The sequence below is a fragment of the Macaca mulatta genome, chromosome 9 (assembly GCF_049350105.2).
Source record: "Macaca mulatta isolate MMU2019108-1 chromosome 9, T2T-MMU8v2.0, whole genome shotgun sequence".
NCBI lineage: Eukaryota > Metazoa > Chordata > Mammalia > Primates > Cercopithecidae > Macaca > Macaca mulatta.
The window spans coordinates 131,916,985-131,939,117 of record NC_133414.1 but is presented as its reverse complement, the minus strand read 5'-3'; the positions used below and the strand labels follow the sequence as shown (position 1 = coordinate 131,939,117).

At 40.4% G+C, this 22,133-nt stretch overlaps 2 protein-coding genes across 10 annotated transcripts in view; one reads left to right on the top strand and one right to left on the bottom strand.

Moving 5' to 3' along the window:
- The window catches only part of MCMBP (minichromosome maintenance complex binding protein), a 44,678-nt gene extending 36,506 nt beyond the window's left edge, over positions 1-8,172 (top strand). Inside the window, exons 13-16 of one of the 2 annotated variants that reach the window (XM_015148311.3) lie at positions 1,100-1,233; positions 2,393-2,557; positions 5,901-5,989; positions 6,400-8,172. In XM_015148311.3, coding sequence (XP_015003797.1) covers positions 1,100-1,233; positions 2,393-2,557; positions 5,901-5,989; positions 6,400-6,526 — 515 coding nt within the window. In that variant the 3' untranslated portion in view covers positions 6,527-8,172. 2 annotated transcript variants of the gene reach the window in all.
- Positions 8,173-8,807: 635 nt separating this feature from the next.
- INPP5F (inositol polyphosphate-5-phosphatase F) overlaps positions 8,808-22,133 on the bottom strand; it is a 102,332-nt gene continuing 89,006 nt past the window's right edge. For 7 of the 8 annotated variants that reach the window (XM_077947636.1, XM_028826924.2, XM_001099262.5 and 4 more), the window contains 5 exons: positions 17,288-17,359; positions 15,745-15,818; positions 15,048-15,176; positions 14,344-14,431; positions 8,808-11,315 (listed from right to left, as the gene is read on the bottom strand). In XM_077947636.1, coding sequence (XP_077803762.1) covers positions 10,163-11,315; positions 14,344-14,431; positions 15,048-15,176; positions 15,745-15,818; positions 17,288-17,359 — 1,516 coding nt within the window. In that variant the 3' untranslated portion in view covers positions 8,808-10,162. Of the gene's footprint in view, positions 11,316-14,343; positions 14,432-15,047; positions 15,177-15,744; positions 15,819-17,287; positions 17,360-18,688; positions 19,504-22,133 lie in introns of those variants that run through there. The other variant, XM_015148324.3, reaches the window with a different exon arrangement.

Genomic DNA, 22,133 nt, shown 5'->3' with positions numbered 1-22,133 from the left:
CAGTAATATAAAGGGTAGTATTAGATGTTGAGGGTCATAAGGGTTCTTTGGTGAAAAGTTTTATTGCGTCAGCAGATGGTTGGAGCCATCTGTATGGGCCTACAATGTTGGGTTCTTTGTGTAGTTGTATATAACCTAAAATTTTTCATTCAGTGAGTGTAAGGAATGGTAGACACAGGGTCTCACTATGTTGCCCAGCTGATCTTGAATTCCTGGGCTCAAGTGATCCTCCTGCCTTGGCCTCCCACAGTGCTGGGATTATAGGTGTGAGCCACTGCACCTGCCCCAAATAGCTTTTTAAAAAACTGAAATGGGAAGAAGCTGATCTAACAGATTTTTTTTTTTTTTGGAGACAGACTCTTGCCCTGTTGCCCAGGCTGGAGTTCAGTGGCATAATCTTGGCTCACTGCAAGCTCCAACTCCCAGGTTCACGCCATTCTGCCTTAGCCTCCCGAGTAGCTGGGACTACAGGCGCCCGCCACCATGCCTGGCTAATTATTTTTTAACCTCCCATTGTAAAGTTTTTAAACGTTTTTCAGAGAATGTCTGAAAAATAATCAAATGGTTTGCACTAACCTCAGTTATAGAATATATTATAAAATCATAAGAAGCAGATTGTTTACTAGTGCTCAAATGAAGACAATTAAGAATATACTGCTGGTGATCAGCTCAAGAGGTAAAGGTAGAAGAAAAAATGAGGTAGACTGGGCACATTTAAGGCAAAGGGGAATATAAAATCTGTAAAATTCACTAGGCTGATCTATGTATGAAGGTAGTTTTAGTGTTTCCTTATTTTAGCCCTGTAAATACACCACTTAGAAATAACTGTGCTTGCTTGGGAACTATTTTATGTCTAGGTGCATACCAGATGCTAGGTATTAGATTTGTGGGGGGATCCCCTGGCCCCATAAAGTTCTACCTTGACCAAGAGTGTTGTAAGCCTACACACTTAGTGATGTTTAGCTTAGTAAATTGGACAGCGCCTCATACCCTTTATTAAAAGCGGTAGAAACTTCATGGCTCATCATTGGTGTCAGCAAAACTGATTTGTTGAGATGATTAAAGTCAAATGACTGAAAGTGTTTTCCTGCCTTCGTAGGTGTTCATAATGTAACTGCCCTGAGCAACCTCATAACGTGGCAGAAGGTGGATTATGACTTCAGCTACCATCAGATGGAATTCCCCTGCAATATCAACGTTCTCATTACTTCGGAGGGGAGGTCACTCCTCCCGGTACAATGAGTCATTTTTAAATGGAGGGAGGTTGACATGGGAAAAATACCTACGTTTTTGCTATTTCTTGGTACCGCTTATTAATAAGTTACATTTGTTGTAAAAAAACTGTGACTGCTGATCATTAAGGGAACTGAGTATTTTGCACTGCCATGGATGAAAACCTTACATCTGCCAAGCTCAGATATCAGCAAGTCATGAGACCAGCAAGGCTGTTGGCAGCAGAAACACCCACATCAAAGCATAGCAAGATTGCCTGATTTTAACCTCCAGACTTCTGTTCTTGCTGCCTTTGACCCATTGTTTTCTGCTAATCTTATGTGAAAAATATTTTAGAGTTCCTTTGAAAATGTCCTTGGTTACTTGGTAGTTATTTTCATGCTTTACAGTGAAATGCTCTGTTATGTCCTCAGAGCGGCTGGTAAAGAGCGCTTTTAATTCTAAGGAGGATGGGAAATGCTCCCAGTTGTCAAATGGTTTATAGTCTCTGTATAATAGTATTCACCTGTGATTGATGAGAAACAGTCTTTGATAAGAATGAAATGGCTCAAGGATATGTTCTCTGTGTGCAAGTGTGATAGACCTTTTTAATTAGCTGCTTTTTAGAGGTTGGCTACATTTTTGTGTGCTTATTGATACCATTGAAGTAACCAAGAAAAAGCTAACTTTCATAATTATTTCTGAGGTAGTTATAAAGCATGTAAAGTAATACTAAAAATAGATTCTCACTGGGTACAGTGGCTCACACCTGTAATCCTAACACTTTGGGAGGCCAAGGCAGGTGGATTGTGTGAGCCCAGAACTTTGAGGCCAGCCTGGACAATGTGACAAAACTTGTCTCTACAAAAAATTCAAAAACTAGCCAGGTGTGGTGGCATGCACCTGTGGTGCTACTACTAAGGGGGCTGAGGTGGGAGGATCGCTTGAGCCTGGGAGGCAGGTTGCAGTGAGCTGTGATCACACCACTGCACTCCAGCCTGGGCGACTGAGCAAAACTCTGTCTTGCACACATACAAAAAAAAAAATTATTCCCTCCCCCTAAATAATAATTGGTATTTTCTAATTCCTGTAGGGGCTGACAGGGATGATGCATCTTTCTTTAAAAATGTAGATTTAATTTAGGAACTCAGAAAATACAGTGTACTTCTTCTCTTTTCAGGCAGACTGCCAGATTCACTTACAGCCCCAGCTAATTCCACCAAACATGGAAGAATACATGAACAGCCTTCTCTCAGCGGTGCTGCCTTCCGTGCTGAACAAATTCCGCATTTATTTAACCCTTTTGAGATTCTTGGAATATAGCATATCTGATGAAATAACCAAGGTATGTCTAGGTTAAAATAAAGGATTTCCCTGTGTTGAATTGCAGTATGCAGCCAATTTACATTTACCATAATTACTGATGAGGTGATTTTGCTATTTGTTTTCTGTCATGTCTTTTTTTATTACTCTATTACTCCATTATTGTCTTTTTGTTTGAAATAGATATTTTCCAGTGTCCCATTTTAATCCCTTGAAGTTACTTTCTTAGTGGCTGCCCCAGGGGGATAAACTTAACATGTTAGTATAATCATCTATTAAGGATTAATGCCAGTTTGTTTAGTTATTTTTAATTTAAAAAAATTTGTGTGGCTAATGCTAGTTTAATTATAATATACAAAGACTTTGCCCCTTTATAATTCCGTCCTTCTCCTCTCCCTTGTGCTGCTGTCATACAGTTACCTCTCTATACATTGTATGTACATCAACACATTTAGAATTACTGCTTTTGCAGTTGTCTAATTTTAGAGAAAAAAGAAACAGAGAAGACTTCTGTACTATTTTTTCTATTTGCCTATGCAGTCACTTTTACCAGCAACCTTTATTTCCTCATGTGGGTTCATGTTACTGCCTAGTATCTTTTCATTTCACCTCGAAGAACTGCCTTTAGTGTTTCTTGCATGGCAGGTCTACTTGTGCAAATTTTTTTTTTTTTTTTTTTTTTGAGACAGGGTCTCGCTCTGTCACCCAGGCTAGAGTGCAGTGTTGTGATCGTGGCTCATTGCAGCCTCAACCCCCCCAGGCTCAAGCGATCCTCCCACTTCAGCCTCCTGAGTAGTTGGGACTACAGGCATGTGCCAGTGTGCCCAGCTAATTCTTTGATGTGTGTGTGGAGATAGGGGTCTCCTTGTGTTGCCCAGGCTAGTCTCGGACTCCTGGGTTCAAGTGATCCTCTGTCCTTGGCCTCCCAAAATTCTGAGATTAGAGGTGTGAGTGACCATGCCCAGCCCTCTTTTAAGTTTTTGTTTATCTGGGAATGTCTTAATTTCTCCTTAAGGATAGTTTGCTGGATGTAGAATTCTTGGTTTATAGTCTGTCTCATCATTTCGAGTATGTGCTCCCACCACTTTCTGGCCTCTTGTTTCTACTGAGAAGCCAGCTAGTTTCTGATGAGGATCCTTTGTACACACTGAGTCGTTTTTCTGTCACTGCTTTCAAGATTCTCTGGCTTTTGACAGTTTTGACTATGATGTGTCTGTGTGTAGATCTCTGAGTTTATCCTACATGGAGTTTGTTGAGCTTCTTGGAGGTGCAGAATAATTCACATTTTGGGGAAGTTTTCAACAAATTTGGGAAGGTTTTGGCCATGTTTCTTTCTGCATCATTTCTCTCTCCTCTCCCTCTGACACCCCCACTATGTATCTGATGGTGCATTTAATGGTATCCCACAGGTCTTCAAGCCTCTGTTCATTTTTCCTCATTCTTCTTTTTTTGTTCTTAGACTAATCTCAGTGAACTTATCTTCAAGTTTAGTGATTTTCTTCTGCCTAGTCAAATCTGAGTACCTCTAGAGAATTTTTACTATGTTTTTCAACTCCAGAATTTTTAATTTCCTTCTAAAAAATTATTTCTCTCTTTTTATTGATACTATTTGGTGATTCTCATATTTTCCTGAAGTTCTTTTTATGTGGTTTCCTTTAGTTCTTTGAATGTTTAAAATAGCCAACTTAGAGTCTTTTTGTCTGATGTTTGAGTTTCCTCTGGGACAGTTTCTACTGACTCCCTTATCCCCAAAGTGTGAGCCATACCTTCTGGTTTCTTTGTACCTTTTTGTTGAAAACCAGACATTTTATTTGGTCAATGGGGTCTCAGTCTGTCACCCAGGCTGGAATAGTAAGTAGCACAACCACAGCTACACTGCAGCCTTAAACTCCTGGGCTCAAGTGATCCTCTTGCCTCAGTAGCTGGGATCATAAGTGTGCGCCACCATGCCCAACTAAAGTTTTTTGTTTTTGTGTTTTCTTTTTTTTGTGGTGATGAGGTGTTGCTTTATTACCCAGGCTGATCAACTCCTGACTTCAAAGTCCTCCCACCTTGGCCTCCCCGTGTGTTGGGATTACAGGCGTGAGCCACCACACCTAGCCACAACCAGACATTTTAAATTATATATTATGACAACTCTGCTTGGGAAGTTAGACTCTGGAAATTAAACCTCCCTAGGGTTTATTGTTATTGCTATTTGTTACTGTTGGTAGGTTGTTTAGTAACTTTTTTGACTAATCCTATAAAGTCTGTATCTTTGTCACATGTGGGCACTGAAGTCTCTGCTCTGTTAGTTTTGTGGTTAATGATTGGAAAGAAATTTCCTTAAATGCCAGGAAGTAGTTTGTCTCTCAGTCTAAGGGTGAATAATAATCATAAATAAAAATAAAAGTTGGGGCAACCCTTCAACACTTAGCCATACAATTTATAAGCCTGCCTTAGCCTTCATTTCCTGCTCACACAGAGCCTCCAAGTTATCCAGAAGTGGGAGTTTAAGGTCTCTGAGCATGTCTGCAGCCTTCCGAGTTCCTAGGAGTTATATACGTGAGGTTTTCAGAGCCCTCTGTGGACATCTGATTTCCCAGTTAGCTTTTCTGTTTAAGGGTTTGGGTTAGTCTGTTGTTTGCCACAACTGTTACCCAGTGTCTCAGGTAGCTAAGGTGATTGATAATTTCTTCTGATTGTTTTTGATAAATGCCCTGGGGAAAGAGGTGGTTCATAGTAGACAGGCTTCCAGTCACTTTAAATAAAGACAACCTTGCAAATGGGTCCTTCCAGGGAGCCACCAGACAGGTGGTCAGATGACAGTTCTCCAGGAATGGCACTTTGAAGGAGCCCTAGCCCTGTTCTCTCTCCGGTGGCTGCCAGGCTGTTGGTTTTTGAAGAAGCTATTAATTACCGCCTGGAGGGGAAGGGGTTGGAATATAGGAGTAGGACATGTTAAAATGCCGCAAGGCTCAACATTCTTACCAGTAATCACCTGGTTTTCTGGCATAAATGCTCTCTGGATTGCTGCAAGTGTGGTTTTATTTCTAGTTTTTAAGAAGCTGATTTTGATCAGTGTTAACAGTAGAGACAGTTTTCTGCAGTCCCTTCTCTGCCATTTTCACTAACATCACTCCCCCTTTGTTGAAAAGCGTTCCTATGCCAGTTGCTGATTTATATGTTTGCTTGACCTTAAATGAATCTGAGTTTCATTATTTTCATCAGCAGCATTATTTATGTATATGCTTTGGTACTTTCACCTATATTGCCTCCTTTGTCTAAGAGGCTGACATCCACCTTATTATATCAGTCAAGGAACCATGTTCATTTTCTCTTCCTTACAAAAATGCACATCATTTACATTTACTCTCTTGATAAAGGCAGTTGAAGATGACTTTGTGGAAATGCGGAAGAATGACCCTCAGAGCATCACTGCTGATGATCTTCACCAGCTGCTCGTGGTGGCTCGGTGAGTGGCACGTGTGCATCGTTTTCTCAGTAAGCTTGTGTATATAAGTCTTCTGAGTTATTCAGCAGTAACTGAGGCAGACTTCTAAAAACGGAAATGAACGTTTCCTTTCAAAAACGCTGTTATGAAAGGGCTCATTGAGGGGGAATCGAGTTTGGCTGGTGATCTCTTCAGTGGAACAGGCGTGCTGCTTGTTCTCTAAGCTTCAAAGAGCGAGCCACCCTCCAATTCTGACTCTTCAACACTTTCTTTGTAGAAGCCTGACTTGGCTATTGACGTGTGTGTAACTGCCAGACGGTCTTGTCTCCTAACATGGTCTGTGTTTTCACCAAGTATTCCTAGGTCTTAAAAAAATTTAAAACTTACTTTCCCAGCTCTAGACTTACATTTGTTTCCGTGTTTGCAACCAGGTGTCTGTCTCTCAGTGCTGGTCAGACAACGCTGTCAAGAGAACGATGGCTGAGAGCAAAGCAGCTGGAGTCTTTAAGAAGAACGAGGCTCCAGCAGCAGAAATGTGTGAATGGAAATGAACTTTAAAGATCTGATGCCTGTGAAGAGTAATGGGCAAATTGTAGCCACATGATTGTAAAATTCAGATGTTCATTTATACCACATTGTTTTATAGGTAATTTCTATCACAAACCAATGACATTTCCTGAAACCAAGCCTGATAACATCTGATGTTTATATGATATTCAGTAAGGACTTTTACCTTACTGATTTCATGGAGCTTTTGAAGTTTGTTTTATAATTATATAAATTAGTAATGATGTAAAAAAAAGTATTTGATATTAAAAGTTTAATATTGATAATGTTGCTGATTATACCTTTTCCTTAGCTTCAGCTGAGTCATAGGCCAGACTGTTGAAATGCTGAAATGAAGAAGGTTGTTGCAATTTCAAAGTCAGAGGTATCATGCTTCGGATTCCTTATGTTTTCCAGTTCACAGTGGGTTGGGTTGGGGTGCATTCAGTAGTCCATCTTTGGGGAACGGAGGCGGATTTGCCATTGATTCACATGACTACGTAAAATTCTGTCCTGTCATTTCCCAGATGTTTGGCCACAGAAACTTTTTCTCACTTAACATTTGTTAACAGCCTGCAAAACTAGACTTGTACATGGCAGACTTTTGTATTTTGTGGACCAGTAGTAACACTTCCAAAAATCTCGGGGACTATAAGGTTGCCAATCTACCTTGCCAAGTAATTTGAATAAATCACTATTATCACCATTTTTTTCATAAAAGGACAATCTCTGAATAAGAGTCCTTTAAATGGAATGAATGTAGCTTTTGGGGGCAAAAGAAACCGAGACACACTACATTGTCTTTATCTTCTCCTATCCCGGTGCATTTGAGAACCATGCATAAGGGAATGCTGTGCTACAAAGCTGTGTCCACATATGAAAACAAAACAGTAAGCTTAAAAACCAATACCCCCTTTAGAAAGTTATTTGCTTAATGTCATGTTGTAGTTGCTTTGATTCTATTGGATTTTTGGCATTTTATGTAGGTTCATCCATTGGTTCCAAGTATGTTAGATCAGCTAACATCTGCTACTTCAGTAACAGCCTCATACAGCTGCAGGTAGGTTTTCTCCAGACCAATTAGTTTCAATAGAGCAAACTAACAGACTATAGTAGCATGGTTATGGCAACCAGAATCTTCAGCAAGGTTAGGACGTTACTTTTTAAGCTGGCAGTGGTATGAAGTAGCTTACCTAGTTGGAGACAGATAAAGGATCCCTTACATTTTTTCCTATAAGGCCTAAATTGACATTGTTAACCAAGGAAACAGGGTCAGCCTTGAAAAATCAAGGAATTCATTGTACCTAATAACTGAAGTAAAAATTACTAGTTGTTCAACTTTTCCTAAATGCAAATCTATTTTTATAAACTAATGTAAATAATGTTTATATTAGAGTTTAACTGGTTTTCATTTTTATAACTGGTAGACTAGACCTTCCTTAAACTTTTAGAAATAAAATGAAGGCTTAACCTGGATTTGTGAGGATAAAATACATTTTCTTTAACTGTCCTACAGCAAAGTAGATTAGTCACCATGTGTTTTTTGTGCCAATGTAAATTGTAATTTACCAAAGAAAAATACATACATTGCTTGGTCTTGCAGAAAAGTTCCCTTGAAAGAATCTTTCCAATAAATAAAACTTCCCAAATTACCAGTACCTTGGGCTGTTTTTCATGAATGATAAGATTCACCATCCCATGTGATCTGTGTGGGAAAAGGCCATGTCCTCCTGGTGGGAAGACATGAGAGAGGTGAACTGAAGTGGAGGTGGTGCAGCAAGAGGGACCTTCCTGCTCAAGGCCCACCCAGGCAGCGGAATGCAGTGCAGCGCTTGGCTGCAGAAATCCTTTGTCCCTCACCTATATACACGGACAGTCAAGTTTGTTGCTCTAATGTAAGCCACAGCATTAACCCTGTATGGCCAGGAAACTGAGTAGACTCCTGTGTAACCCTGCGTGGAACTTTGCCTTAAAATAACTTTTCAAAAATCTCTTTCAAAACTGTTTCTGTGGAGTTTAAACATGTATTTTATCACCTAATGTTGGGTTGTATTTTCCCCAAGTTGGGAACCCTTAATATTTTCAGGACCCGGAAGAAAAGTTGGTAGAAGCAAGCATTCAGTTTTGAATGTTTGGATTTAAAGTATAGTTTCTGATCCATTTTACTTTTTAAATCATGAGTATACTTCAAAGGAGTAAAATACTGGCAACAGCTAGACCAAGTGTTCAGTTATAGCAAATTTCCCCCGTTTACAAATTCTTTAATCTGTTATGCAAGGAATTCTCATACACATTTGTCACTTTAAATTACAGTGATACTTTATTTTAACAATCACAAGATTTAACACGTAAAAAAAAAGATACCACTAATAAATAACAAAAGTGGAATGCTTATCAGAGTTACAACAGACATAATGTTCAGCCGAGAATCAATCACATCAACAGAGTAAAGCTCTAAAGATACCAGACAAACCAATACTTGTTGGAATATGCCGTACAACTTTACCATGGGGATTACAGGGGCAAACCCTGGTTCTGTGTGGTCAAGAGTTAGTCAGACAGATTCAGCACAGTTGTGCTTCAGACTAAATTTTTTTTGAGACAGTCTTGCTCTGTCCCCCAGGCTGGAGATCAGTGGCACAATCACACCTCACTGCAGCCTCAACCTCATGGGCTCAAGCAATCTTCCTGCATAGCTAGAAACACAGGCATGTACCACTAAGCCCAGCTAATTTTTGTATTTTCTTGTAGAGACATATGTTTCCCAGGCTGGTCTCAAACTCCTGGCCTCCCAGTGTTGGGATTATAGGTGTGAGCCACTGCACTTGGCCCAGACTAAATTTTGAAGTTGTTGATCGTCTACATAAGATGTCGAGGATGCCCCTCCTGGAATAAATGAAAACCGGACTTCTGGGGTTTCCAGTAGCCAATATGTGTGTGTTCTTACATTCCTGAAAACAGCAAAATGGAATTTAATAGGTGCTGGTATTCACCTCTGATGTATCAGGTTTACTGTGTGACAAGTCTTAATATTCCTAGGTTTACACTGTAGGCAGCAGAGTATTTTTAATGTGTTCAAGTAGAATATGGGGGAAATTAGGATCAAATGAGAATTCACTTCTTTAGTGTCAATAACCCTCAACTCCTCAGGGAATAGTTAAGCCATCAAAACTAAAATAGCTTTATATTCAAATGCTTTGGTAACATGTTAGTCACTAAAAACTAAATGTGTAATTTGTAGAGGTAACACACAGGAATGAACTGACAAACAGAACAAATTATGAAAAATGCTAATCCCCTAAGCATCTGCATGTCCAGCCCTTGTGTCTACTTAATGTAGTCTACCCACCCCACTCCAAAAAAAAGGTTCAGTTTATCCCAAAGTGACCTGTTGCTGAATTACTTTCAAATAAGCAAAGTGCTCTGTAGTGTATAAGCTACTCAGGTCTACACATTCTAGAATGATGCGCTTCTGTAGTCCTGGCTCTAAAATCTGGAAATCTACTCAGGTTCAGACTCCTTTTAAAACCCTTTCCAATGAACAGAATTTGTGATCCCTGGATTCAGACAGTACAATTAAAATACCCCAAGAGATAAAAACTTCATATTTTTAAATAAAAGCCATGGAAAGATTCTTATGGCTAAAAGCTAAATCTGAATTATCCGTGTCTGGCATTGTATAAACATATTTTTAAGTTCATTTTGCTGGACTTGATTAATGACTTCAGATTCTGCAGGACTCTTCTGAACTTTTGCCACTGCAAAGTTTATCCCATGGGTTAATCCAGCTTGGGTAATACTAGCAACCTGAACCATGGAACTTCGAATCTTGGCAAAGGGAGAGACTGCTCTGCTGCTACTGCTCTCTGAAGGAGAAGGAGTTACGTGAAGCCCTGTCTCAAGTTCAAGCATGCTGGAAGCGGAGCTGGGGGTTTTTTGAGATGCAACTGAATGCGCTGGCTCAACTGACAAAAACTGTGGGCCTGTTGCAGAGAGAGAGACATCTAATTGAGATGGCCGAGAAGGTGTCTGTTCTGTTGATTCTGATTGGGTTTCTTCGTTTGAAACTTCACTGGTCATTTGATTTCTTCCCTGACTAGCCTGCTGAGACACAGACCTGGGCTCTGAAAGGTGGGTCACTTTGTTTTGTGCATCTTGCACAAATCTGTGGCAGTAAATATCCATAGGCTTGGCAAAGCCAGTCAATATGTGTATGTTGCCAGCAGAAGGGCTTTTCTTCAAAGGAGACTCCTGGCCTTTTCCAAGCCCACTGCCATGAGCAACAGTTATCTCTGAAGGAGCATGAATGCTACTATCTGTGCTGCTAAGAGACTGGGACCGACTACCCAATCGAGGCGCTGAAGCAATAATACCACAACTAGGAAGAACGTAATCTACTGGCCCTACACTCTCTAATGAGTTAGCTAGCTGCCTGTCTTCATCAGACTTAGAATTTGTAAGGAATTCATCAGAGTGGTATGAGTCATTATCTGAAGACATGTCCCCATCAGACTCTGCCTGAACTTTATCCATCACTCCTGTGTTTTCCATAGTTTCAAGACTACTGTCTGATTTCCAAAGATTTACTTTTAAGTTTGGTTTTAGAAAGTTAACTTTCATTTCAGGTTTGGTAAAGTTTCCTAGCTTTCGGAGGTTGCCAATATTTACATTGGATTTGGTCTGCTTCACTTTTTGATTTAGAGATGAAAATTTGCTCATTAAAAAATTCTTTCCCTGGGCCAAAGAACCTTGGTTTTGAGATCTGATACCAATGATGTCTTCGTGAGGTTTACTGCTCTTCCTGCAAATTAAAAGAGAAAATAAGTTAATCCCCCATGGAATCCAATATACCAGTTCCAGTTATTAATATAAGTGAAAACACTTATTCAAATTGGTCCCAACTTCTTGAGAACACTGCATTGCTAATTGATAGATAACCCCTCAGAGTTGACATTAAAACAGTGCTATCCAATAGAAATATGTGAAATACATATGTAATTACAATTTTTCTAGCAGCCACATTAAAAAGCAATGAAATTAATATTTAACCCAATATATACAAAATATTTCAACATAAAAATATTAAAAGATTAATATTCCTTTTTGAACTAATTTAATATAGGCAATGTGTAGTGTTCTGTAATTACAGCACACCTGAATTCAGCCTAGCTGCATTCTAAAAGGCTTCACAACCACATGTGGTGAGTGGCTGCTACTGTGGGCAGTGCGGGTCTAGCACCGCCACCATCTGATTATAAATGGGAATCTGCAGCACCTGAACTCAGGTTATCTAGACACATCCCAGCGTGGCTCCATTCAGGTAGTGCGGGGAGAGAGGGGTAAGACTTCCATTTTCTTATATGTCCTGCGGGTTACCTGAATTTATTTAAAAAAAGATTTGGGACATTTAACACAATTACTCTTAGTGTCTTCTCTCCTTTGGTATCCCTCATGACAGCTACAAATAAGAGAAAAAAGTTGATGCTATTTGCCACAAATGTCTTAGTCTGTGCATTTGTCCTGTTGGGTCATGTAAGGTCACTGATCATGAGCATACTACAGAAAAATTATGGGTTAAAGTAATTCTTCAGCAAAAGCCTGAGCAATTTTCTTCTGACCAAATGGCTCTCTTCACTAGTAGAATGTGGACCACAAAACCTGACAGATGCTCATTAGAAAGAAAAGCCACACTTTTTAAATGTGAAATAATCTGTTGATAGGCATTCTTTTTCCAAATTCAAAAGCCTAATGTTTAAAACATACTATTTTCTCTACAAAGTACTTAGAAAAAATTTCAATGTTTCCTCTCATCAGTTTACTTATGAGTTAAAAATGTATCGCTTGTGGCCACATGAGTTGTGTCAAGGACGGCAAAATCCTTGCAGGGGGTTGCTCTCAGACTGATTCTCTTGGCAAAATACCACCTACCTAAGTACTTGTGGAGACAGTGTTACTCTATCAAAACTTTTAAACACACCTAGAGGGATATCCTAAGCATATTTTAAATGCCATATCACTCAAGAAAATGAGACTCTGGGCCGGGTGCAGTGGCTCACGCCTGTAATCCCAGCACTTTGGGAGACCAAGGCGGGCGGATCACGAGGTCAGGAGATCGAGACCATCCTGGCTAACACGGTGAAACCTCGTCTCTACTAAAAATACAAAAAATTAGCCTGTAGTCCCAGCTACTCGGGAGGCTGAGGCAGGAGAATGGCATGATGAACCTGGGAGGCGGAGCTTGCAGTAAGCCGAGATTGTGCCACTGCACTCCAGCCTGGGTGAGGGCAAGACTCCGTCCCAAAAAAAAAAAGATGAAACTCTGGGTCTTCAGAGTTTTTCCTGAAACTGAGGATAAGCAATAACCTTTAAGGAGGTGGGTGCAGGGTTAAAGGAGTCTGACAATCAGTTTGGCACTGTTAGGGACAAGTGATATATTCACGTCTTTTAATCCAGATTCACAACCTGGGGATGCTATTCTCAAGAAATTATCCTAAACATGAGAAAGTAATACATGACAAAGATATCTGTCATGACTTTTTTATAAAAGGAAAAAATGCTAGCAACCAAAATTCTTGGCAACTGGGTTTAATAGCTGTGTGCCAGGTCTAAGTGTGTTATCATTCAGTTCATGCAATGCACTGACATGGATTTTCTCTCATCTTACAGATAACAAAACTGAAGTAAAGGCGTATGTTTTCCAAGGTTAAAGAGTAATTGATAGAACCAGGAGTCACAGAATCCACATTCTGAACCCACACAATACATTTCCAAACAGATCACAGTAGGCATCTATTTAAATGGTAGTTACGAATTCTACAGTAATATGGAAAATGCATAAAATACAATCTTTAGCAATGAAAGATTATTAACCTGTATAGGTTAAAAATGTACAAGAGGCTGGGTGCAGTGGCTTTCCAGAAGAATTTCAATTAACAAGTGTAGAAGGAATGAGAATTAGAAAAATCACCACAGATCATGACAGGAATAAATACCATAGAACAAGATCCACGATGGTTATGAAAAATGAATAGACTTAAATTTACACAGAAACAATATTTACATAGTCTCAGAGTGTTTTCCCCTAAATATTTAGCAATTATAAAGAGGAAGACACAAAGTTTGCAGTGCAGAATCCTGGCAGATGCCACTACCCCAGCCAAGTAATCAAGCTTATTCTCAACAATACTACATAGGCCATCATGCCCTCCCTCCCCACAGCATAAGGCTCTGAGAAGTGCACATCGCTTCTGCGGTGTCCTTCCTGACAATGCGTAACCTCAGCTTCATCAGGAAAAAACACTGGACAAACCTAGCTTAAGGGATGTTCTACAAAACAGCTGACCAGTACTCTTAAAAAATGTCAAAATTATGAGAGAAAAGACAAGATTGAGGAAGTAACATTAAATTATAGAGACAACTAAATGCGGTGTGGAATCCCAACTGGATCCTGGAACAGAAAAAGGGTGCTAGTGAACACCTAGTGAAATCTGTACTTTGATTAATCTTACCGTGCCAAGGTTACTTTCTTAAGTTTTGATGCATGATCTATGGTTATAAATTGGTAACATGAAGGGAAACCGAAGGAAGGATACATGGAAACCCTCTAAATTACCTGTGCAGCTCTTCTGTAAGTCTAACACTTACCTGAAACTTGTATACATGAAGAATGTTAAAAAGTATTTTGACCCACAGAAATTTGATCCTTACCTCTCTCAATGCCCACACCTTACCATAATGTGATCTCCTCCCCTTTCCCCCTGCAAAGAATTTTAAAGAAATAAGACTTTGGATAAGAATGCCTTTATTCTTGAGAGAAGCAGTATGCTCACCTCTCAAGTTTCTTCTCAATTATGGGTACATCCGATCCCATGGCTTGCTTGGTGATCTGCAGCATCTCTGCAATGCACTGAAGGGTATCTGCAACCCAAATATAACTGCTTGCCAATTTCTCCATGAACATATTTAAAAAAATAGCAGTTCTAACTCATATACCACTGAATGAAATTTGTGGTTGTATAATTAAATACAAATTTATTGGCTTCAATTTATAGAAAACTGCTACCTGTTCACTACTCTCCCCACTAATTCATGATGTTCTAAAATTTTAAGAGAAAACAACAAAAACAAAAGAATGAAATCGAGGAATTAGAAGTTTGTTCTAACTCATGTTTGTTCAAGCACTGTGACAGATGCCGTGGCAACAGCCATGGACAAGGCAGGCGTGGCTCCTGCCTGCTACAGATGAAAAGAACATGACATGTGAAGAGCCTTGACACCCATATGATCACTGATGGGGCCAAACTCACTGAGAATCCCTGCTAAAGAGAACTTTGCCCCAAACTAAATAACACATTCAGATCATCTCCCTGGGCTGCTGGGAACAGAGCTGCTATTTCAAGGTCTCATATTCCAAAGCTATTCCCAGGACCCTCTCTCATTCAGTTGGTGATATGAAATATCCCCAATTCCTTTTGGGCTTTTAAGAATAAATAGAAAGTTTTCACTGAATACTTTCATCTCTTCCTCTTTTTACCTTTTCCATCCTCTTCAGGATTACGCATTACAGCTCGCAGTGTGTGGAAATAGCCACTTGCTTCTTTGTATCTGTAGTGCAGTCGCATGCAGGAGAACTTTGGCTTACCAAAAAGAGTGGGTTCAGGGCCTAAAAACCCAAACGAATATGTATAAAGTTAACTCTTTCACGTAACATTTTCTTCTATTATCTTCAAAAAACCCAACACATTTTTCTTTGTAATATAAATGACAGCACACAAAATACAAACTTCTGGTGACCATTTGCTTTGATAAATAAAGCTAGAAAAACTCTTTCAATCTCAATCATTTAAGCTTTCTTGATCCCTAGGGTAATCTTCACAAGGTAAATAATAAAAGGAATACGGTTATTATGATAAGACTATATCCATCACTAACCCATAACAAATAGAAAGGAAGTTCTAAGAAGTAGACAGCGTGGAATATCCCTTTCTGGTTTCTTACATGTTATACTGGTCTCCAAATTCCACTGTAAGAAGAGCCGACATTTCTGCCTTAGGATTTCATACCTATTCCCTAGACCTTATCAAAATGCTACTAACAACAAATGGAAAATAATAGTGAAAAAAAGCATTTGTAGGTTAAACTTAAACCAGGTACTTGCTTAAATAATTTGACCCCCTCTTGGAAACAACAGCATTTGCTTTTTATGACTTGATTAGTAAGTTAAAACTTACCTATTTCGATTTTTTCCAGGTCTTCTAGACTTAGTCGTTGATACTGGTTTACTTTATCAACTTCATCATCATAACTAGATAAAGGGAAATGAAGTTAAAAGAGGATTTAAATCAAAAGCATATTTGGCTCATTAGGGAAGGCACAATAGCTGCAAACTGTTACATACATACAGTTAACAAAATCTTCCACAGCACATACATTCTGGGGTAAAATGTTAAACATAAGAACTATTTTAAAAATTAAACAAGAATAACATATATAGTTCAACAGCTAAGGGAAAATAAGTTCACAGATCTAACAGTTAAAAAAAGCAACTAGGGCCAGGCACAGTGGCTCACACCTGTAATCCCAGCAGTTTGGGAGGCCGAGGCAGGTGGATCATGAGGTCAGGAGTTCGAGACCAGCCTGAGCAACATGGAGAAACCCCCATCTTTCCTAAAAACACAAAATTAGCTGGGCATGGTGGCGCATGCCTGTAATCCCAGCTACTCAGGAGGTTGAGGCAGGAGAATCACTTGAACCCAGGAGGTGGAGGTTGCAGTGAGCCGAGATCATGCCATTGTACTCCAGCCTGGGCAAAAAGATTGAAACTCCGTCTCAAAAAAAAAAAAAAAGCAACTATAAGGTTAAAATAAGTTTTATAAAAACTCATATAAAATGAAAACAAACCTAAAACCTAACCTACAAGGCAAATGCGCCCACGCCCATGCACGCACACACACACACAGACGGAGGGAGGGAGGGACGGGGGGAAAGAGGGAGGCAGAGAGAGAGAGAAAAAAAAACAAACTATGTATTTGGGAACAATACAGCTGTTAAATATGATATCCAAAATCAAGAATGAAAAATCCATATGATATATGCCAACAGGCATCTGGGCAAATGACTAAAAAATAACAGTTTACACAAAGCCAAAACCAAAGTGAATATTTACTTAGTAAATATAAATTAGAAAAATACTGGTAAGGTGTGGGGAAACAAGTGCTTGTATTTTGCTACTAGCACTGTTCATTCAGGGTCTTTCTGGAGATCAATCTGACAACAAACCACAGAAGTCGTAATTCATCATACGCTTGTAACCAAAGAAGTGCGCAATGCATGCACACACACACACACGCACACACAGACACGTTACTGCATAAAGACAACTGCATCATTCGTAGCAACAAAAAATTGGAAGTAATTTAATACCTAACAGTGAGGAAAAACTTTACTATAGTAATACAAACAATGATATGTGGTCATTAGTGATAAAAATGTATGGAATACATCAAAATCTGGGAGATATATAGGAAACAATACCAAATGCCAAAAGAATACAACATAAACATTAATTTAACTATAAAATCATGCTTTCAAACCAATAAAGATAAAAGGGAGTTAGAATGACGTAACAGTTATATAAGGTAAAGGGGTTCAATGAAGTTTCATAAAATATATAACAAAACCATATTCTCATTTTTTTTGTTACGAATTCTAAAAAGAAAATTTACTCAAATTTAAAACACAAAATCAAAAGCTTTAAATCAATAAGCAACTTACTAGGCCACGTAGTAGGCAGAGTTAGAAAGCAGTAACAGCACATCCACATCTCTGTGAGTAGCATCAATGAGGCTAAACAAATATGACACAGGAGTTTAATATTTTCATTTTCATCTGCAGTTTTTGCCAAGCATATTTCTAAAGCAGAGATACTTAAGACAAAAAAATTGGCCAGGGGGAGGGAAAAAAAAAGAAGAGAATGAGTTCTACTGCAGTTAGATGTAATACAATCTATCCATTTGGACAGTCTTTAAAAAACAAGGAAAAGCAGATCTGGGAAGTGAAGGATGGAGAGTAGAGAAAGGCAGCCAAAGGAGGAAGGAGTCCCTCAGGAAATGGGATAATTTGAGGTGGGGGAGTGGTGGGATTGGAGGATGATAGAGAAATAGTTAAGGGAAGAAAAAAGAAAAACGTGAGAGTGAGAAGGGAGAAATCTTAATTATCTCACATTATCTAATCTTCAAAATAACACACTGTACATTCAGGATATCTTTACATTCATGTGGAATACATCTTTTGAAAGACTTTTACATGAATACAGTACTTATGTGCAAAAATGGAACAAGTCCAAGATACTTTTGCATGTTTGTCATTATAGATTAATTTATTTGGCTTTCAATAAACAAACACCCTTATTCTAAGTCTATTTTGCCATGTTTATACCCACTCTAAAATCAATTATGAAAATAAGAATCAGAATCCAGGTAGTGTTGATGAACCATGAAACCAAAACTACAATAAAATGTACATCCTTGTAAAATTACCAATAAGAAAATTCTTAAAGTATAAAATCTATAAATAATTAACACAGGCAGAATCTGAATTAAACTGAAACTTTTAGTCTAATATTAATCTAACAATAATAGCCTTTCCAGCAAAAGGTAGAGATGTTTCTGCATTCTTATACTGGTCTCCAAATTCCACTGTAAGAAAGACGACATTTCTCCCTTGGGATTTCATACCTATTCCCTAGACCTTATCAAAATGCTACTAAATACAAGCAGAAAATAATAGTGGAAAAAAAGCGTTTGTAGGTGAAACTTAACCATGGACTAAAATCTGCGTAAGAATGAGGTCACTGTTTAACAGGTACTGCAGGGAAGGATTTACCCTAATCTTAAACTGCAGTTTTTTACATCAGAGACACCTTGTTGTAGCTTGAATCTGACAGTTTTAATCTAAAACAACAAATTCACCTCAATTTGCACGTACAGTATCGAAAAATACAACAAATGACATAATGAGATGCCAGGACCGGAAACACAGATTGATTCTAGGAGCCAAAATCTGAGCATTAACCAATTAATCAATGGGAAAAGGACAACGATCCAAGCAGCCTCATGGAGAATAATACCAAATAACACTGTAAAACGTACTTAAGTTTTATGCATTGATACTTACGTGCACTCTGAAAATTGTTGCTTGAGCCAAGCCATAAAAATTACGTCACGACACATTTTAATACGAAATAAATTCTACTACTAATTACAGTGTTACTTTCACCCTGACTTCCTCTTTTGGCATTAATATTTACATCAGCCAAACATGATCCCCAGTCAAAAACATTATGTCCTTAACAAAAAGCACTTGGCACGTAACAGGCAGTCGGAAAATGTCAACCCTCCCCCCACCCCCAATTTTACTGAAGTCTTAGCTGCAGTAAATATTTAATTCCCTCCCCGCCCACCCTTCCCCTTAAAAAAAAAAAAAAAAGCACGTTCAATACGAACAAGAAACAAGACGAAAAACCCTTTAGGTATTTCCCCAGCCCCCCCGCCCCCCGGTTTGCAGCTCTGAAGAAGCTGCTCTACTCGTTTTTGTTTTCCCGCCACTGGGGCAAGCCCTCCTTCCACACTATGAAGACGAAAATTGCCAGCACCACATGAAGCCCGACCACTGCGACAATGGTCGCGTAAAAGCCGCTATCTTCCGGGGACATCAACATCAGACTTTGGAAAAGAAGTAATTTGCAGGAAAAATATAACCCCACAGGAACTTTAACCATAAGTCCTGCAAAAAGGAGAAAAATCTTGAAAGTCATAGCCACAACGCCCTCAGACTTGGGCTCGGCTGCTGCGGCCGTGGCAGCCCGCTGCGCGGTAGGTGGAGGCCTGTGAGAGCGCGGCATCGTCAGTCAGTCCGTCCGTCTGTCCGTCCGTCGATGCCTCGAGGCTCAAACAGCCGCCTGCACCCAACCTCGCGCCTGCAGCGAATGCGGCGAATGCGGCAACTGCGACGCGGCAGTGCCAAGTCACGCCCAGGGGACACATCTAGCTTCCGGGCGCTCACTTCCGGCCTCGGCTGGCGACCAGTGCGCATGCGCACTCCATCCTGCGCATCCTACGCCTTCCAAGGAGGGCACGGACCCCGGCCCGGCGGGGGAGGGGCGCCAGGGGGGCCACTCCCGCGAGAGTTTGCTGGCGCCTTCGCCTTCGTCAGGGTCAGTGCCTGCGGCTAGAGGGGGAGGCTGGCGGGCCGGGCCAGGGTACGGCGCCGAGCGTCTGGCCCCTAGGCCATCGCATGCCTAAAGGATAGTGGCTGCCGTGTGCCTGGCCACTCCACTGCCACGGCTGGACCGGACAGTCGGCCTGAGCGCACGGAAGCGAGTCGAAGCAAGTTGGGAACACCACTTGGCTTCGCAGAGAGGTGACGCGGGCCCTGCAGGTCCGCAGTTGCCTCTCCAGTCTCAGAGTCTCTTTCCCGCTGTCGATAGAGTCGGGGGTTTCCTGCGATAACGGGCGGGAAAGGACAAGAAAGGCAGAGAGGTCTAGGGTGCGTCCAGGGTGGCCTGAACAGAGCTGCGCACTCTGACTCTAGGTCGGAGTGCGTCTAGGGTGGCCCGAACAGAGCTGCGCTCAGCCTTGCAAGGGAAAAGGGCCAGGACAGGCACGGGCGTGCTGGACAGTTCCCGGTTCCCAGTTCTCTGTATCCAGCGCCCAATGCCCTAGGCCGGGACCCCGCAGCCAGGCCTACTTCCCCGCTGGGACCGCGCATTTCCAAACTGCTTGCCTGTTTTTCCAGCAGATATTTAAACACAGCTGGGGCTGCAGTGAGGTGAGTGAGGAGGTACTGGTCTCTGGTACAAATTTTAAAGGGTGTCATTAATTTTGTCAACCAATTAGTGCAATATTTTTAAAAATCAAAATGCAAAAATATGATATGATGGACAAAGCATCAAACATTTAAGTAGAGATAGAATACACCCCTGTAGTTGCATAATCGTACCTCACTCACCTGACCCTAATCCCAGCTCTGTTCCCAAAAAAACTATTTACAAATCAACAACCCAATTAAAAAATGGGCAAAGGGTTTGAATACATGTTTTTCCAAGTAAGACACAGAAATAGCCAACAGTACAAAAAAAAAAAAATCCTTAACATCGTTTGTCATTAGGGAAATGCAAATCAAAACCACAATGAGATACCACTTCACACTAAGTAGGATGACTACAATTAGAAAAAAAGGAAAATAAGTGAATAAGTATTGGCAAAGACTGGAGATACTGGAACCCTCCAAACTGGAATGCACTGAAATACACTGCTGGTGGAAATGTAAAATGGCATGGCCACTGTAGAAAACAGTTTGGCAGTTTCTCAAAAGTTAAACAGGATTATTGGATAATCTGGCCATTTCCACCCAAAAGAGCTATTTAATAGAGACAGGTGTTCAAACGAAAACCTGTACACAAATGTTCATAGCAGCACCATTTACAATGGTCAAAATGTGGAAATAACCCAAATGCCCATCAACAGAGGAAAGAACAAAATGTGGTCTATAATGAAATACTATTCAGCTACAAAAAGGAATGAAGCTCTGACACATGCCACAACATGGATTAACCTGGAAAACATTATGCTAAGTGAAAGCAGCCAGTCACAAAAGGTCACATAATTATATTATTCCACTTGAATGAAATGTCTAGAATATGCAAATCCAGAGACAGAATTAGATTAGTGGTTGCTTAGGGATGGGAGTGTGGAGCGTAGGGAAGTGACAGCTAAAGGGTACGGGGCTTCTCTTTGTGGTGATGAAAATGTCCTAAAATTGACCATGGTGATGGCTGCACAACTCTGAATATACTACAGACCATTGAATTACATGCTTTAAATATGTGAATTATATGGTATATGAATTATATGTCTCAATAAAACTGTTTAAACACACACACGCACACATATTTCACGAGTGGATGGTTGAGGCAGGCAGGCAGTAAGAGCAAATTCCCAAGCCTGACAGCTGAGCCTTCCACTGGCTGGCTCTCCAGAGACTTGCACCCCCACTGCCACTTCCAGGGCCACCTCTTGTCCTCCAGCAGGAGCCTCTGTTCTGGGTCAACACCTCCAGCCGAGCTGATGGATTGTACAGAGGTTCTATAGCAAACTCGTCCCAAGAGCAGGTTTCCAAATCTCTCATCAAGAGAAAGGGAAACAGCACCATTAGGAAAATCTTTAAGCCTTGCAGTAAGTGAAAGAAAAATATCGATGGCAAATTCAAAGAAATATCAGCAGTATTACAAAGAATCACACCCACAAGACAAAGACGTGCCTGTACGAAGAGGAGTTGCTAAAGAATTCTCTAATCAAGATAGAAACGCAGTAGTTACTTTGAAAACTCAAACAGCACTTGATACCCGCTGTCTCCCCCGAGAGTAATCCACAGGAGAGGAAAATGTAGGAAGAAGGTAACAGTTCTCTATCTGAAAAAGCACCCTCTAGAAGAAAAGAGACCGCTTGAAAACCATTCTGAGACCCAGCTCCTGCTCCACCTCCTCCAGCTCCTCCTAAGCCCCAGCCTAAATCCCTAAACCACCTGGCTCTCCAAAAGGGGCTCACAGTGGAGCCAGCCA